This window comes from Piliocolobus tephrosceles, chromosome 5 (genome assembly GCF_002776525.5).
Source record: "Piliocolobus tephrosceles isolate RC106 chromosome 5, ASM277652v3, whole genome shotgun sequence".
In the NCBI taxonomy this organism is placed as follows: Eukaryota; Metazoa; Chordata; class Mammalia; order Primates; family Cercopithecidae; genus Piliocolobus; species Piliocolobus tephrosceles.
Genome location: NC_045438.1, coordinates 64,683,900 through 64,702,230, shown reverse-complemented (window position 1 = coordinate 64,702,230; position 18,331 = coordinate 64,683,900). Strand labels below are relative to the sequence as shown.

The window sequence follows — 18,331 nt, the reverse complement described above, 5'->3', positions numbered from 1 at the left end:
TCTCTCTACTACTTAACCTTTATGGTCTCCACTGACCTCAGGATAAAATTAGATCATCTTAACATGACATACAAAACTCAAAATCTGGCCACAACCTTTCTTTTGCTTTTTAAATAAATTTTATTTCATTCATAGAAGCTTTATTCACAGTAGCCAAAAATAGAAGCAACCTATATATTCATTTACGCTGAATAAACAAATTGCTCTATATCCATTCAATAGAATATCTTTCAGCAATAAAAAAATATATATAGTTGGTTCATGTATCTTGTCCAGTTTTCTTTTTTTTTGAGACGGAGTCTCGCCCTGTCGCCCAGGCTGGAGTGCAGTGGCCGGATCTCAGCTCACTGCAAGCTCCGCCTCCCGGGTTTACGCCATTCTCCTGCCTCAGCCTCCCAAGTAGCTGGGACTACAGGCACCCACCACCTCGCACGGCTAGTTTTTTGTATTTTTCAGTAGAGACGGGGTTTCACCGTGTTAGCCGGGATGGTCTCGATCTCCTGACCTCGTGATCCGCCCATCTCGGCCTCCCAAAGTGCTGGGATTACAGGCTTGAGCCACCGTGCCCGGCCCAGTTTTCTATTTGTTTACAGTGAAAGGGCAGGTTGAGCATCAGATACTCTATCATGGCAGAAGCAGATATTTCCAGCCTATCTCTTTTGCCTCATCCCATCCCACTACTGTGTGGTGCAGTCTACACCACGCTACAATTTTTCCTAGACTTTGCCGAGCAATTTATTATGTCTTAATTTCTTTTCCTGCCTCAGTCATCTCTTTTTCATGCCACCTGACCTGACTCATATCCTACTTCATCTCTGGTAGTCTTCCATTTTCTCTAGGGAGAGAGATCTTTTTCTCCCTCTACGTTTCTACAGCATATTGTTCACTACAGCATTTATCTCAAGGTACTCTGTGTATGTCTCCCCACGAAAATGAATTTCTAATAATAATGATAATTGCTAATATTTGGGTACTTGCTATGTGCCAGGTACTGTTCTAAGCACTTTACCTATATTAAATCATTAAATCTTCATAAAACTCTACAACACAGCTACTATTTATTTTTGAGATAAGATCTCACTCTGTCACTACGGCTCACTGCAGTCTCAACTCCCAGGCTCAAGTGATCCTCTCGCTTCAGCCTTCCAAGTAGCTGGGACCACAGGCATACACCACCACACCTAGCTCATTTTTAATTTTTTTTTTTTTTTTTGAGGCGAAGTCTCACTCTGTTGCCCGGACTGGAGTGCAGTGGCCGGATCTCAGCTCACTGCAAGCTCCGCCTCCTGGGTTTACGCCATTCTCCTGCCTCAGCCTCCCCAATAGCTGGGACTACAGGCGCCCGCCACCTCCCCCGGCTAGTTTTTGTATTTTTAGTAGAGACGGGGTTTCACAGTGTTAGCCAGGATGGTCTCGATCTCCTGACCTCGTGATCCGCCCGTCTCAGCCTCCCAAAGTGCTGGGATTACAGGCTTGAGCCACCGCGCCCGGCCAATTTTTTTTTTTTTTTTAATAGATGGGATCCTACTGTGTTGCCCAGGCAGGTCTTGAACTCTTGAGCTTCAGCAATCCTTCCACCTTAGCCTCCCAAAGTGCTGGAATTACAGGTTTGAGCCACTATACCTAGCCACCAGGTTCTATTTTTATCCTTGATTTACAGATGAAGAAACTAAGGCACAGAGAAGTTAGGTAAAGTGCCTAAGATCTCATCACTTGACAGTGGTAGAGGCAGGATGTGAACCCAAACAGTCTGATTCCAGAGCTCATGCTTACTATACTGTCTCTCATAAATTCCTGGACGGCAGCAACTGGGTCTTATTCTTGTTTGTACACCCATCCCCAGAGCACCTCAAATATTTGTGGAATGAATTAAAATTTATAATTTTCTCCTAGTCATCCAAGAAAAAGTTCTTCATAAGTAATGTAAGTTTTCAGTCAGTAATTATAGAACTGAATCTAGAAAGGGTCTTTCATAAACATGGAAAAGACTAAAATTAAATTTCTAATAATAAATTCATAGAGCTCTGAAGAATTTTACCATGCAGAAAGGGCTAATAAGGTTTTTTAGGTAGCCAAGTAACTGTAGTGAACTGAGGAACATAAAGTCCCTACAAAGGAATCAACACACCCTAAGAGAAGAGACTAAATGTCATAATTTGTCTCCAATAACTATATACTAAATTAATCCTATCCATTTAAATCTGAAATTGAGAGCATAGTGTTTTGAAGGCAAAAGCAAAAAGACAGAGTATTTAAACAAAAATTTAATCCTAAAAGCCAAATCTGTCAAGAGTAATCAATGAAAATAAATAAAGCCTTATTACTCAAAGTATCAGCTATGTTTTAGAAACAACAAAAGTCTAACCAATTCTCTATTGGAAAAGTATTGGTCACTGCCTGTGAAACAACTAAAAGTACTTAAATTTTAGTGATTTATACAGAAATTTAGGTAATTAAAATTTATATATAACTTTATATAAATTATATGTTATATATATATTCCACAAGTGGATAATTACATTTAGTTAGGGAAACAGTAATAAAACCATTGGGTAGAAGTCGTGTTGAGAGGAAGGGGACAGTTGATGCATGTTGTTACCTTCAGTTTCTCCCATTCTACCAATCTATGTCACATACCTGGACCATCCCACATATCACTGTTCAGCTTGGACAAGTCCACTATCCCTCATCCAAAGTCCTTGAAACCAAACCAAATGTCTTTGAGAATTCAAAATTTTTCTGATTTTAGGGAGGTGCATTTTACCCAACACAGCAGCAGGAACTGGGCAGCATCCTGTAATCAAAAGCCTTAATATTTCTGCATCAAATGCATAAATATTCATATTAAATAGGATAAACAAAGACTATAAATAGCCTCACATCAGTTCAGGTCAGATTTATAAGTCTAAAAAAAATTCTGTTTTCTGAGCTTTTCAGATTTTTAAATTGCGGAAAAAGGATTACAGACTTATACTATTACATTGCATTCAACCTGGTTTATTCTCTGCTTGAGAACTGACAACGGCTTCCTTACCCGCCACATTCAGATACAACATTAATTTCCAGACTAGTCTGGAATTGGCAACATTACTGGAAATCATCTAGTCAAACTCCTTACTTCATTGCTTAGGAAACTAAAGCCCAAAGAGATAAAATGACTTGCCTGGGGATCACACAGTTAAGTACTGACAGAGATGAAACTACAACACACACATCTCTGTCTCCCAGATCTTCTTTCTCTTTCTCTCTCTGTCTCTCTGTCTGTTTGTGTGTGTGTGTGTGTGTCTCTCTGGATTTGAAGTGCTTTTTTTAAGGCTTTTCAAAATAAGAAATAATTGGCCAGGTGCGGTGGCTCATGCCTGTAATCCCAGCACTTTGAGAGGCCGAGGTGGGTGGATCACGAGGTCAAGAGATCAAAACTAACATGGTGAAACCCCATCTCTACTAAAAATACAAAAATTAGCTGGGCGTGGTGGTGCACACCTGTAATCCCAGCTACTAGTGAGGCTGAGGCAGGAGAATTGCTTGAACCTGGGAGGTGGAGGATGCAGTGAGCCGAGATTGCGCCACTGCACTCCAGCCTGGCAACGAAGCAAGACTCTTTCTGAGAAAAAAAAAAGAAATAATTACATACAAACACAAAGTTGTAAAAACACTACAGAGTCCTACATACCCTTCACTCAATGGTGAAATCGTGTAATAGCTATAGAACACTAAAACCAAAAAATTGATATTGATAGATTGTTAACTACAGACCTTATTCCATTTTCAGCATCTTTTAACCTGCATTTATTCTTTGTGTAGGTGTACAGAGTTCTTTCCAACTGTATTAGTCTGTTCTCACATTGCTATAAGGACATACCCAAGACTGGGTAATCAAAAAGAAGCTTAATTGATTCACAGTTCAAAATGGCTGGGGAGGCCTCAGGAAACTTACAATCATGGCCAAAAGCACCTCTTCACAGGGTGGCAGAAGAGAGAATGAGTGCCAGTAGGGGAAATGCCAGATGTTTATAAAACCATCAGATCTCATGAGAACTCACTCACTATCATGAGAACAGCCCCGATGATTAAATTATCTCCCACCAGTTTCCTCCCATGACACATAGGAATTATGGGGATTACAATTCAAATTGAGATTTAGGTGGGGACATTCTGACCCTGGCCCCTCCCAAATCTCATGTGCTCACATTTCAAAATGCAATCATGCCCTTCCAACAGTCCCCCAAAGTCTTAACTCATTCCAGCATTAACCCAAAAGTCCAAGTCCAAAGTTTCATGTGAGACAAGGCAAGTCCCTTCTGCCTATGAGCCTATAAAATCAAAAGCAAGTGCGTTACTACCTAGACACATCTCTCTGAGGCTACAGGCACTGGGTAAAGACATCTGTTCCAAATGGTATAAATTGGCCAAAACAAAGGGGCGACAGGCCCCATGCAAGTCCAGAATCCAATAGGGCAGTCATTAAACCTTAAAGTTCCAAAATGATCTCCTTTGATTCCATGTCTCACATTCCTGTCACGCTGACACAAGAGGTGGGCTCCCACAGTCTTGGGAAACTCTGCCCCTGTGGCTTTGCAAGGAACAGCCCCTCTCCTGGCTGCTTTCACAGCTAGCATTGAGTGTCTGAGGCTTTTCCAGGCACATGGCGTAAGCTGTAGGTGGATCTACCATTCTGGGGTCTGAAGGATGTTGGCTCTCTTTTCACAGTTCCACTAGGCAGTATCCCAGTTGGAACTCTGTGTGGGGGCTCCAACCCTACATTTCCCTTCTGCACTGCCCTAATAGAGGTTCTCCATGAGGGCTCCACCCCTGCAGCAGACTTCTGCCTAGATATCCAGGAATTTCCATACATTCTCTGAAATCTAGGCAGAGATTTCCAAACCTCAATTAATACCTTCTACACACCACAAGCTCAACACCACATGGAAGCTGCCAAGGCTTGGGGCTTGTACCCTCTGAAGCAACAGCCTGAGCTGTACCTTGGCCCCTTTTAGCCATGGCTGAAGCTGCTGAGATATGTAGGGCACCAAGTCCAGAGGCTGCATACAGCAGGAGCGGCTGGACCTGGCCCAGGAAACCATTTTTCTCTCTCAGGCCACCAGGCCTATGATGGTAGGAGCTGCAGAGAAGGTCTCTGACATATCCTGAAGACATTTTCCCCATTGTCTTGGCAATTAGCATTTGGTTCCTCACTACTTATGCAAATTTCTGCAGCCTGCTTGAATTTCTCCTTAGAAAATGAGATTTTCTTTTCTATTGCAACATCAGGGTTGCAAATTTTCTAAACTTTTATGTTCTGTCACTTCTTGAATGCTTTGCTGCTTAAAAATTTCTTCCACTAGATACCCTAAATCATCTCTCTCAAGTTCAAAGTTCCACAGATCTCTAGGGCAAGGGCAAAAAGCCACCAGTCTCTTTGCTAAAGCATAGCAAGAATGACCTTTACTCCAGTTCCCAAAAAGTTTCTCATTTCCATCTAAGACAACCTCAGCCTGGATTTCATTGTCTATATCACTATCAGCATTTTGTCAAAGCCATTCAACAAGTCTCTAGGAAGTTCCAAACTTTCCCACGTCTTCTTCTGAGCTCTCCAAACTGTTCCAACCTCTGCCTGTTATCCAGCTACAAAGTTGCTTCCACGTTTTCAGGTATCTTTACAGCAACACCCCACTCTCTGCGGTACCAACTTACAGTATTAGTCTGTTCTCACATTGCTCTAAGGAGATGCCCCAAACTGGGTAACTTACAGAGAAAAGAGATTTATTGATCCAGAGTTCCGCATCATGGCAGAAGGCAACTCTTCACAGGGCGCCAGGAGAGAGAATGAGTGCCAGCAGGGGAAATGCCAGATGCTTATAAAACCATCAGCTCTTGTGAGAAGTCATTCACTATCACGAAAACAGCCTGGGGGAAATTGCCCCCATGATTTGATTACCACCCACTGAGTCCCTCCCACATGGGGATTATGGGGATTACAATTAAAGAGGAGATTTGGGTGGGGATACAGCCAAACCATACCAGCAACTTTATCCCATGTATAAATTCACGCACCCACCACCACAAGAGTCCCAACTGTTCTACCACAATATTCCTCTTTGTATTTACACTCCTCCCTATTCCCCACATTGTCCCTGACTCCAGAACATACTTGCTGTTCTCCATCTCCAGTTCTGTCATTTTGAAAATGATATAAATGTTATATAAATGGAATCAGACAATATATAAACTTTTGAGATAGACATTTTTAAAAATTGGGTAAAATTTACATAAAATTTATCATCTTAACCATTTTTAAGTGTACAGGTCAGTAGCATTAAGTATATTCACAGTGTTGTACAACCAATCTCCAGAACTTCTTATCTTGCAAAACTGAAATCCTATAACTATTAAACAACTCTCCATTTCCCCCTTCTTCCAGTCCCTGGAGACCAGTCTGTTTCTACACACTGTTTCTCTAAATGTGACTATTCTAGACACTTTATATAAGTGGAATCACACAGTATTTGTCCTTTTGTGACTGGCTTATTTCACCTAGCATAATGTCCTCCATATTTCACTTAGCATAATGTCCTTCAGGTTCATCCATATTATGACATATGTGCAACCTCAAGCACATGGGCTCAAACAATCTTCCCACTTCAGCCTCTAGAGCAGCTGTCTAGCTAATTTATTTTTAGGAGCCACCATGTCTAGTTAACTTATTTTTTTATAGAGATGGGGTCTCACTATGTTGCCCAAGCTGGTCTCAGACTCCTGGCCTCAAGTGATCCTCACACCTCAGCTTCCCAAAGTGTTGGGATTACAGGCATGAGCCACTGTGCCTGCGCCCTCCTTCTTTTTTAAGGCTGAATAATATTCCATGGTAATATATACCACATTTTGTTAATCCATTCAACCATCAGTGGACAACTGCGTTGCTTCTACCTCTTGGCTACTGTGACTACTGCTGCTATGAACATGGGTATACAAATATCTCTTTGAGACACTGCTTTCAATTCTTTTGGAAGCAGACCCAGAAGCAGAATTGTTGGATCATATGGTAATTCTATTTTTAATTTTTTGATGGATAGACTTTTTTCACTCAGAATAATTCCTCTGAGATTCACCCAAGTTGTTGTGTGTATCAATGGTTCATTTCTTTCTATTGTTGGGTAGCATTTCATTGTTCTGTATGTACCACAGTTTGTTCAACCACTCACTAGGACATCTGGGCTGTTTCCAGTTGGGAAATAATTAAAGACAAAATTAAAACAGTATAACAAACAGTATATATGTAGAGGATAAATTAAAGAAAGGAAAACTTTGAATGTAAGGGAAAGAATGTTGAGGAATCAATTTACAATGACCAACTACAAAATTCCAACATGAGAGAGAAAATGGTGGGAACCATGATACTGAAGAAATAACACACAAAATAATCCCAAAATAAAGGATATAGGATTAAGTTAAGAAGGCCCTCATTCTTCACTCCAAAAACCATCAAGGTGAAATTTTGGAACACCATTCTAAAGAAAGGATTTTTCCTCTAGAAAGAACACACAGTCCTATCCAAGCTGTGGAAGGAAAATGGCATCAATACAAGAAACTTAACTGCAAAGGAGAAATATATATATGTAGGATTTTCTACCTATAATTCTATAGGTTATGGCAGTCTATTACAAATAAAGCTGCCACAAACATTTGTGTATAGGTTTTGGTACGGACATAAGTTTTTATTTCTCTGGGATAAATGCTCAGGAGTCTGATTGCTGGGCTATATAGTAAGTGTATGTTTAAACTGATTGATCAATCAAGTGATTGATTGATTGAGACAGGGTCTGACTCTGTCACCCACGCTGAAGTGCAGTGGCACAATCACGGCTCACTGCAGCCTCCAATTTCCGCGCTCAAGTGATCCTCTCACTTCAACCTCCCAAGTAGCTGGGACCACAGGCATGCACCACCACACCCAACTAATTTTTTTATATATTTTGTAGAGACAGCATTTTGCCACATTGCCCAGGCTGGTCTTGAACTCCTGGACTCAAGTGATCTGCCTGTCTCAGCTTCCCAAAGTGCTGGGATTACAGGTGTGAGCCACTGTGCCCAGTCGTATGTTTAATTTTATAAGAAATTGCTACGCTGTTTTCCAGAGGGGCTGAACCATTTTACATTCCCATCAGCAATGTATGAGAAATCTAGTTTCTCTGCATTGTTACTAGAATTACACATTATATTTTTTATTTTAGCCATTCTAACTGGTACATAGTAGTATCCCATTGTTGGTAGAAGAGCTGAGGCAGGACTGGCTTGTCTGTCATAATGTAAAAGAGTCTTGGAAGATGTCCAGGGTCCAGGGTCTAAAACCCCTTGTAGCCTCTGGAATGTGCACAGACTTGTTGGTTCCTTGCTTCTTTCTTGTAAACATGTCCTCCATTATCTCAAGCAGCAGAGCATATTCTATATGCATCAAAGGAAATGCTAAACCATCACAGCTACACTTAATGCACCACTACCTTTCTACCCCCACATCCCCATGCCCTCACCTGTTTACCCTCTTGTCCTCACCACCTGCTTCTTTGTTTGTTCACCAATAAATAGGGTGGGCTCCCAGAGTTCGGGGCCTTTGCAGCCTCCAATCTAGCGCTGGCCCCCTGGACCCACTTCATGCACTCTTAACTTGTCTTTTCTGATTCCTTTGACCCTGCCGGACTTTATAGCCCCCACAGCCTGGTGTTGGGCCTGATCACCCCAACATCCCATCGTGATTTTACTTTGCATTTCCCAAATGGCTAGTAATGTTGAACATCTTTTCATATGCTTACTTGCTATCTTTATAGGTTTTTCTTTTAGCCCATTTTCTTTTCTTTCTTTTTCTTCTTTTTTTGTTTATTAAGTGACAAAGTCTTGCTCTGTTGCCGAGGCTAGAGCGCAGTGGTACAATCATAGCTCACTGCAGACTTGAAGTCAAAGTCTTGGGTTCAAGGAAGCCTCCTGCCTCTGTTTCCCTCGTAGCTGGGATTACAGGCATGAACCACCACACAACCGTTTTTCCCCATTTTCTAATTGTATTGTTTGCTTTCTTGAGTTTAGAGGTTTTTTGTTTTTTTTTTTTTTTTTGGTTTGTTTGCTTTTTGCGACAGAGTATCACTCTGTCGCCCAGGCTGGAGTGCAGTGCCACAATCTCACTGCAACCTCCACCTCCCAGATTCAAGTGATTCTCCTGCCTAAGCCTCCAGAGTAGATGGGACTACAGGCGCCTGCCACCACACCTGGCTAATTTTTGTATTTTTAGTAGAGACAGGGTTTCACCATGTTAGCCAGGCTGGACTCAAACTCCTGGCCTCAAGTGATCCACCTGCCTCGGCCTCCCAAAGTTCTGGGATTACAGGCGTGAGCCACCACACCCAGCCTCTTGAGTTCAGAGAGTTCTTTACAGAATCTGGATACAAGTCCTTCTTTGAATATGTGATTTGCAAATATTTTCTACCAGTCTATGGCTAAACTTTTCACCCTCTTTACAGGGTCTTTCACAGAGCTAAGTATCAAACTTTTTTCTTTTTTTCTCGAGACGGAATCTCACTCTGTTGCCCAGGCTGGCTTGCAGTGGCACGATCTTGGCTCACTGCAACCTCCACCTCCTAAGTTCAAGCGATTCTCCTGCCTCAGCCTCCTGAGTAGCTGGGATTACAGGCGCACACCACCATGCCCAGCTAATTTTTATATTTTTAGTAGAGATAGGGTTTTACCATGTTGGTCAGGCCAGTATCGAACTCCTGACCTTGTGATCCGCCTGCCTCGGCCTCCCAAAGTGCTGGAATTACAGGTGTGAACCACCACACCGGGCCAGTCTTGAACTTTTATGGAGTCCAATTATTGTTTTCTTTTATGAATTGAGTTTTTGGTGTCATGTATAAAAACTGCTTACCTAGCCCTAGGTCCTGAAGATGTGTTTTCTTTTTTTTTGTTTGAGACTGAGTCTTGCTCTGTCACCCAGGCTGGAATGCAGTGGCTAGTCTCGGCTCACTGCAACCTCCGCTTCCTGGGCTGGAGCGATTCTCGTCTCGAACTCCTGACCTAAGGTGATCCACCCACCTTAGCCTCCCAAAGTGCTGGGAATACAGGCGTGAGCCACCCCACCCAGCTGTGATATTATCCTATGTTTTCTTCTGAAAGTTTTATAGTTTAACATTTCACGTTTAAATCCATTTTAAGTGGACATTTCACAAATAATCCATTTTACATTGACTTTTAAAAAATATTGTATGAGGTTTAGGTCAAGGTTCATTTTTTTTGCCTATGATGTTCAATTGTTCCAGCCCTATTTTTGGAGAAAGAAGAAAAAAAAAAAACCAAAACTATCCTCCCTCCATTGAATTGTTTTCGCACTTTTGTTAAAAATCAATTGGGCATATTTGTGTTGATCTATTTCTGGGTCCTCTATTCTGTTCCATTGATCTGTCTGTTCCTCTGCTAATACCACAGTATTTGATTGATGCAGCTATATAGTAAGATTTAACAGTAGGTGGAATGATTCCTCACCCATGTTTTCTTTTTCCAACATTTTGGCTATTCTAAAATGTTCTAGTTTTTACTATTCTAGCTCTATTCATGCTGCTCACTTTATTGCACTGCTTATCCTTGCTTTTAAGGTCTTCCCCATACCTAGTAGAGGTATGGTAGCCTGGAGAAGAAAGGCGAAAAAAGAATTATGAAGGAAAAAAATAAATATTACACACCTACTACCCTAAAACATTACTCATGTAATTTTTATCCATACTTTCTTCAATGGAGTCCCAATTTCTCCATGAAAAGTTCTCTACTATTCCAAGCCATCTCTCTATGTAGTAGCTCATTAACCACAAGTCACTTGTTTCCTTCTGTTAGATATTTATAAATATCTTTTGTGTCAACTCACCAAGGGACAGGGTCCATGTTTTGGACTTCCTTTTTTTTCTTTTCTTTTTTTTTCAGATAGGCTATCACTCTGCTGCCCAGGATGGAGTGCAGTGGCATGACCACAGCTCACTGCAGCCTTGACCTCTTGGGCTTAAGGGATCCTCTCAGCTCAGCCTCCCATGTAGCTAAGACCACAGGCATGCACCAGCACACCTGGATAATTATTTGTATTTTTTGTAGAGATGGGGTTTCACCATGTTGCCCAGGTTGGTCTCAAACTCCTGAGCTCAAGCAATCTGCCCACTTTGACCTCCCAAAGTTCTGGGATTGCAGGCATGAACCACCACAGCTGGTCTAGACTTCTTTATATCACTTCATAAGTTTCAATAAACATTTAGTAAATTAATTGGTGATTATTTATCTAATTATAGATCAACAGAGAGATCCTAGGAAATCTAGATGAACAAGAGTAAAAATGAGCTAAATGCTCCTCTATTCCTAGTAACAGAATCATTATCTCACCAAACCTCAGGATTTTTAATCTCATTTCTCATTTAGTGTTAAATTAAAGAGTATATGTCACATCTAGGCTGTTTTTCCCTTTTCTTGACAAGATGTCTTAGGTAAAGAGATCAGTGAATAGCAAATTACGGTGGTTTCCTTTTTTTTTTTTCCTGCCGTTTGCTAACAAAGTCACCATTCATCTAAATTTTAGGGCTGATAGACATGATTCACCCCTAACATACCATGTAGCTTTACTTGAAAAATAAATGGCTCCAGCCTGGGAAACAAAGCAAGACTCTGCCTCAAAAGAATAAAAATAAAAAACAAAAAAATACAGCTGCTTAATCCATGATTTTAGTTATAATTTACAATAATCATTACCTGCTTAACCTCTGGATCAAATGCCTGCTCCTTTGCTGAAATACCTGTGTACAGTGTATACACATATATATACAGATATAGATCCACACCCCAAAAGTTTCTTTATTGGCTGTCTATGAGTTTAGGCTACTTAAATAACGTGCAACACATTATCGTAGGTAAATAGAATAAAATTATATGCAGATTAGCTCTTTCTTTTCTTACAAAATATAGCAATTCATACCTACTACGACAACTTTGCAAAAACTTACTTATTCTGTGCCTTTCGAATTTTGTCACTGTACTGTAGTACTACAAGGCAGGTTAGGCAACAATTAGGAAAGTTTTAGAACCATTCGTCTTACAAACTTTCATCTAGGGTGCCTCTGGTGTCCTCTGAAGAGATATTCTCCAAACCCTCATCTGACGTTCTTGCAACTAAGCAGATGAACTACAGTTCTCATAATAAACACATTAATAAGACTCTTTTTAGCTCCACCTTTTCGCTTCTGTGCTTTATTATGGACTACAATACTCACAATGCAATACTACAGCCCCTATCATTGACACTATCATTCCCATCAAACACAAAGAAACCTCCTACTGGATTACCAAAAACTAAGAAAACTGGGCCAGGCGCAGTGGCTCACACCTGTAATTCCAACACTTTGGGAGGCCGAGGTGGGCAGATCATGAGGTCAAGAGCTCGAGACCATTGTGGCCAACATGGTGAAACTCCTTCTCTACTAAAAATACAAAACTTAGGTGGGTGTGGTGGCGTGTGCCTGCAATCCCAGCTACTCGGGAGGCTGAGGCAGGAGAATCGCTTGAACCAGGGAGCCAGAGGTTGCAGTGAGCCGAGATCACGCCACTGCACTCCAGACTGGCAATAGAGCAAGACTCCGTCTCAAAAAAAAAAAAAATTAAGAAATCTCTTAGTTCTCGTGTTATGAGAACTAGGAGTAACCTGAACTCAGAAGTTGTTTATGAGAGTATAAACTGGTACATTCACTGTAGAAAGCATTCTAAAGATAAGCATGTGCACATTCAACAATTACACTCCTGTTTTTATATCCTCATGACATGAACACCAAAAGATAGACAAACATATTTATAACAGCATTTTTCATAATACCAAGAAATGCAACAACCCAAATGTTAATTACAAGATGACTGTGAGGCCCAGCGCAGTGGCTCACGCCTATAATCCCAGCACTTTGGGAGGCTGAGGTGGGCGGATCACGAGGTCAGGAGTCCGAGACCAGCCTGGCCAACATGGTGAAACCCTGTCTCTACTAAAAATACAAAAATTAGCCAGGCATAGTGGCAGGCACCTGACTAATTTTTGAGAGCTACTTGGGAGGCTGAGGCAGGAGAATTGCTTGAACCTGGGAAGCGAAGTTGCAATGAGCCAAGACTGTGCCATTGCACTCTAGCCTGGGCAACAAGAGTGAAACTCTGTCTCAAAATAAATAAATAAACCAATAAAAGATGACTGTGGTATATTCACACAACAGAATTTCATACACCAGTGAAAATCTAATGAACTACAGTCAAACACATCACATGGATGAATCTCAGAAACCATGAATTTTAAAAAGGAAGTCGCATAAGGCCATATGCAATAAACTATCATACATATTTGTACACTGCAAAGAAACCAGTAAAATGAAACATTATTATTTAGAAAAATAACAATGTAAATTTACTTATTTCATTTTGAGACAGGGTCTCTTGCCCAGACAGGAGTGCAGTGGCATAATCACGGCTCACAACAGCCTTGACCACCCAGCTCAAGCAATCACAATTCTCCCAAGTAGCTGGGACTACAGATGTGCACCCCCACGCCCAGCTAATTTATTTTATTTTTATAGAGATAGGGTTTTGCTATGCTGCCCAGGCTGGTCTCCAACTCCTGGGCTCAAGTGATCTTTCTACTTTGCCTTCCGAAGTGCTGGGATCACAGACATAAGCCACCACACAGGACCCATGGTAATTTTGAAAAGGAAAAATGTTTAAAAACAGTTTAGTGGGAGTCAGGGAGATGGACTGAGGAGTACACATTTAGCTTCAACAGGACTGATAAAGTTATAGTTCTTAAGTTGGGTAATAGTAGGCTTATTCGTTTCATTAAGCTTTAAACATACGTGTGTATGTGTTTTGAGTGTGTATCATCTAGAATCTCTGGAAAACTAACATTCCAGCTAGTCATAAGGTGATGTTCCTGATAACTAGGAACAATGCCAAGGAATAAAATCACTTTATTACTACTATTTAATAACTTCTGTGGTAAGAAAATGACAGGTGCCTCAAAAAATTAAAGCAAGGGGTGGGTAAGGGAAGTGAGTGTGGCTAAAAAAGAACAACATGAGGAATCTTTATAGGGCTGAATATGTTCTTTATCTTAACTGTATCAACATAAATACCCTGCTTATGATATTACACCATCGTTTAAAAAAATGTTACCATTGGGAGAAACGGGGTTAGGTGTATATTAGATATCTTTGTGTTATTTCTTCCAACTGCATGTAAATCTACAACTACTTCAAAATAGAAGTTTACTTTTAAAAAACAACAACAGAAACAGGTTCTTTTAGTCTTGGATTTCTCCACCTTGGCACTATTGACATTTTGCAGCACCTAAAATTATTTCTTGTGGGTCTGTCCTGGGAATTGAAGGGTAGCATCCCTGGCCTCTATCCACTAAATGCCAGTAATGCCAGTAATGTGCCTCCATTTGTGACAACCAAAAATGTCTCCATACATGCCAAATGTCCCCAGGGTGGGAAAATTGCCCCAGTTGAGAACCAGTGCTCTAGTCATAAAAGCCAAGGGATATGAAAATGTTCCTAATTGAAGAAGATGAAAGAGATAGAACTAAATGCAATACTTGATTCTGGACTGAATCCTGTCCTGGAGGGTAAAGAATGCTATAAAGAACACTATTAGGCCAATTAACAAAATTGAAATTAAACGGTAGATTAAATAAAAGTATTGTATCAATATTAATATACCTAAGTTGGTAACTGTAGTGTACTTATGTAGGAGATTACCGCTATGCTTAGGAAATACATACTGAAGTACTTAGGGGAAAAGGATCATGATGTATGCAATCTACCACCAAATGATTCAGAAAAAAATATATAGGAAGATATATACATGTGAATAGTATACATGTGTGTTTATGTATTTAATGAATATATTGACATATATAGACATATATATCTACGTAGTAGGTGAATCTGATTAAAGAGTATGCAAGTGTGTTCTTTGAACTGTATTATTTTTGTAACTTCGCTGTACGTTTAAACTAATTACATATCAGAAGTTGTGGGGTTTTAAGCGGAAGAAAAAAAAAAAAAACTTGGCCGGGCACGGTGGCTCACGCCTGTAATCCCAGCACTTTGGGAGGCCAAGGCCAGTGGATCACGAGGTCAGGAGATCGAGACCATCCTGGCTAACACGGTGAAACCCCGTCTCTACTAAGAACACAAAAACAAAATTAGCCGGGCGTGGTGGCGGGCACCTGTAGTCCCAGCTACTCCAATCTGGGTGCCACAGAGAGACTCCGTCTCAAAACAAACAAACAAACACAAAAACAACAACAACCAGAAAAAAAAAAGTTTATAAATCCTAAAGGCAGGTTTCACAGCAGTAGTACAGCATAAGCGATAAATATCCCAAGAAGATAATGACTACTAACGGGACAAATTCCTACTTCAACCCCAAGACATTCATTGGAAATAATTATCTACCTTCAGCCTCTCTCTCTCTCTCTCCTTCCCTACCTTCTGGAGGTGACCCCCTGAACAGTGCGGGGCAGAAAATTAATCTATCCCATTAAAATAAAAAAAAAATTAAAAAAAACCCATCTCTAGGAAGTGACTCAATAAACATACATCCCCGCTTGATTTCTCCACAAATCGCTGAGGCATCTTCATCCTCAACAATTAAGAAGCAAAATCGCGGAAAGCATACAGTGTTTCAAAGAAAACCACTTATCCACTCAGCTGAGCAAGAACGTTAAGTGGACTAGAGAAGAGACAACATAAAATGTCTAGGAGGACTGAGTAAAAAGGAAGGACTAAAAAGAGATAAACCAGGAGCCAGTCTGAGAGAGGTAGAATGCGTGTGCTCGCCAGAAAAAAAGTATTCCAATGAGTGCGAGTGTGTCAGCGGGAGAGGGGTAGCTCACCTGGCTGTGGTAAGCAGAGGGTGCTGAGTGCCCACCAGCTTCTGCACCTGCATAGCGATGTTGCTGAGCTCGTCGCTCAGCAGGCAGCGAAGGCTCATGAAGGACGTGGGGTACCCCACGATCTTCTCCGCCTCTGACACTACCTGATTCCAGTGGGCTGGGGACTTGGAGGACTGACCACGCCAAGAGCCCACCGAGGAGATGGTGTCGAGGGACGGGGACCACCACAGGCGACGCGGGGAACCCGAGGCTCCGAGATAACGGGGCAAGTGCAACAGCAGCTGCCGAAGGTTCATGGTTTGAGTCTGGAAGGGTCTGGGACCTGGGGGTATCCAGAGGTGGCGCGGGAAACAACCCGGGGGCAGAGGAGGAACTTGCAGTAACTAAAAGGAAGCAGCAAATTCTTGACCCTCAGAGGAGGGTGACTTCCTGGAGCAGTGACCAGAAACGAACTTGAACTGCTGCTTTCTGCGGCCCAGTTTGGGCAAACAACAGCCCCAGCTCAGCACTGCCCCCGGCCACCCGGGGTAGAAACCACAGCCACTGCCTATGCGGAGGACGCCATATTGGAGGCATGGAATGCGGCCTGCCGTAAAGACGGAGGCGAGTTGTTAAGAATGCTCTCTACTTTACGGCGTACCCGAGAACGCCCCCGAAGGGGCGGTGCTTTGGAGGTGAACCCGGGAAGGCGAGGCTCAGCTCCTCCCACCCCTCCTCTCTGGGCCAGCGAAGGTCGCCGGTGACAGGGCTCAGTTGTTGGTGGCGAGTGGTCCCTCTGCACACGGCGTGTGGGCCGAGTCTGGATTCATTAGAGTCCCCGGCGCCCAGCACTGAGTGGCATGCATAAGTATTGGTGTCACGAACAAGGGTCAGACCCCGGCTCGACCGCAAGGAAGGGCGTCGGGCGGAGGGCAGAGGCACCAGTTCCTCCCGGAAGCCTTTCGTCGCTATTGCCACCAGCCCCTGGAAGTGGCCGTGGCAGGGCGTGAAGGCGGCCCTTCGGGCTGCATGCCTCCTGGAGCTGGGGCCACGGCTCAGTGGTGGAACGCCTAGTCGGGGCGTGGGGCTGAGCCCTCCTGCCCTCACGGCCCAACCAGACGAAAGGTGGCGTGGTGCGGCGGAAAGGGATCCCAAGGAAAGTCCTCCGATCCAGCTTCGAATTACCGGCCTGCTCTCTGAGCCCTGGGAGAAGCAGCGGTGCCTCCTTCCCGAGGGTGCGGGGAGGAAGAATGAAACGGTGCCTGCTCCCTGCCTCTTATCTTCCTCTTTATGCCTAGCCTGAGCTCAACTCCAGGATTCAAGACTATCGCTGACTGGAATGCTTTTCACATACTAGTTCATGTATTACTTTATTTAATCCTCAGAACAGCCTCATTAAGTAGATAATATTAGTATTCTTCGTGTTTTGTATGAGGAAACTAAGGTGCAGTGGAGTCGTGTAAGTTGCCTAAGAGCACACTACACAGGGATGTGAGCCCAGACAATCTGGTTTCAGAATCCGTATTCTAACCAAAAGATTACACTGTCTAAATAATAGGCTCCCATCCACTCCTTTCTCCTTATTGCTGAGAGGAAACAACCAATGTGATTATCTTTTCAGTAATGCTGCCTTTTTTTTTTTTCCAAATGTGTCTAGGATCTTACCTCCTTATCACCTAAAACAGGTGTTAACCGTTCTTAATAAAGGATATATTATCCATTTTTTACACTCTTAAAAATAGCTTGTAAAACCCTAAAACTTTCAAAATCCTTACAAATTCATGGTATTTTATTTTTATTTTTTATTTGTTTTTTGAGATGGGTCTTGCTCTGTCGCCCAGGCTGGAGTGCAGCGGCGTGATCTCAGCTCACTGCAACATCTGCCTCCCAGGTTCAAGCAATTCTTGTGCCTCAGCCTCCCAAGTGGCTGGAACTACAGGCGCCCGCCACCATGCCTGGCTAACTTTTGTATTTTTAGTAGAGACAGGGTTTCACCATGTTGACCAAGCTGGTCTCAAACTCCTGACTTCGGGTGATCCGCCCACTTTGGCATCCCAAAGTGCTGGGATTACAGGTGTGAGCTACCGTGCCCGGCCTGTCAGTATTTTTTAAATGAGCATCATGCATAATACTGTACCAGCCTCTTGAGCTACAAATAAAAATTGGGACTTAAAAACAAAGAGTAGTTGTTCACTTTGCAAAACAAGATGATTTTTTTCTACAAAAGATTTAGCTTCATACTCTTCCTTTGGCAAGTTTTCCTTGTGATTTAAGTTTTTTATTTTTTTTACAAAAATTCAGTTTAGGTATAACTTTTCAGGGGCACATTTTATTTAACGTGAATTGTGATTATAAGTATTAAACACAGTCTATGCCCTCAAAGTAAGTAAGCTGAAGTTTGAAAATAATTCC

General features: G+C 42.1%; 1 protein-coding gene across 2 annotated transcripts in view; it reads right to left on the bottom strand.

Annotated features, from left to right (window-relative positions):
- Positions 1-16,544, bottom strand: part of PDSS2 (decaprenyl diphosphate synthase subunit 2) — a 305,156-nt gene extending 288,612 nt beyond the window's left edge. For both annotated transcript variants that reach the window (XM_023205943.3, XM_023205945.2), the window contains exon 1: positions 15,941-16,544. In XM_023205943.3, coding sequence (XP_023061711.1) covers positions 15,941-16,236 — 296 coding nt within the window. In that variant the 5' untranslated portion in view covers positions 16,237-16,544. The remainder of the gene's footprint in view (positions 1-15,940) is intronic.
- Between the last annotated feature and the right edge of the window lie 1,787 nt (positions 16,545-18,331).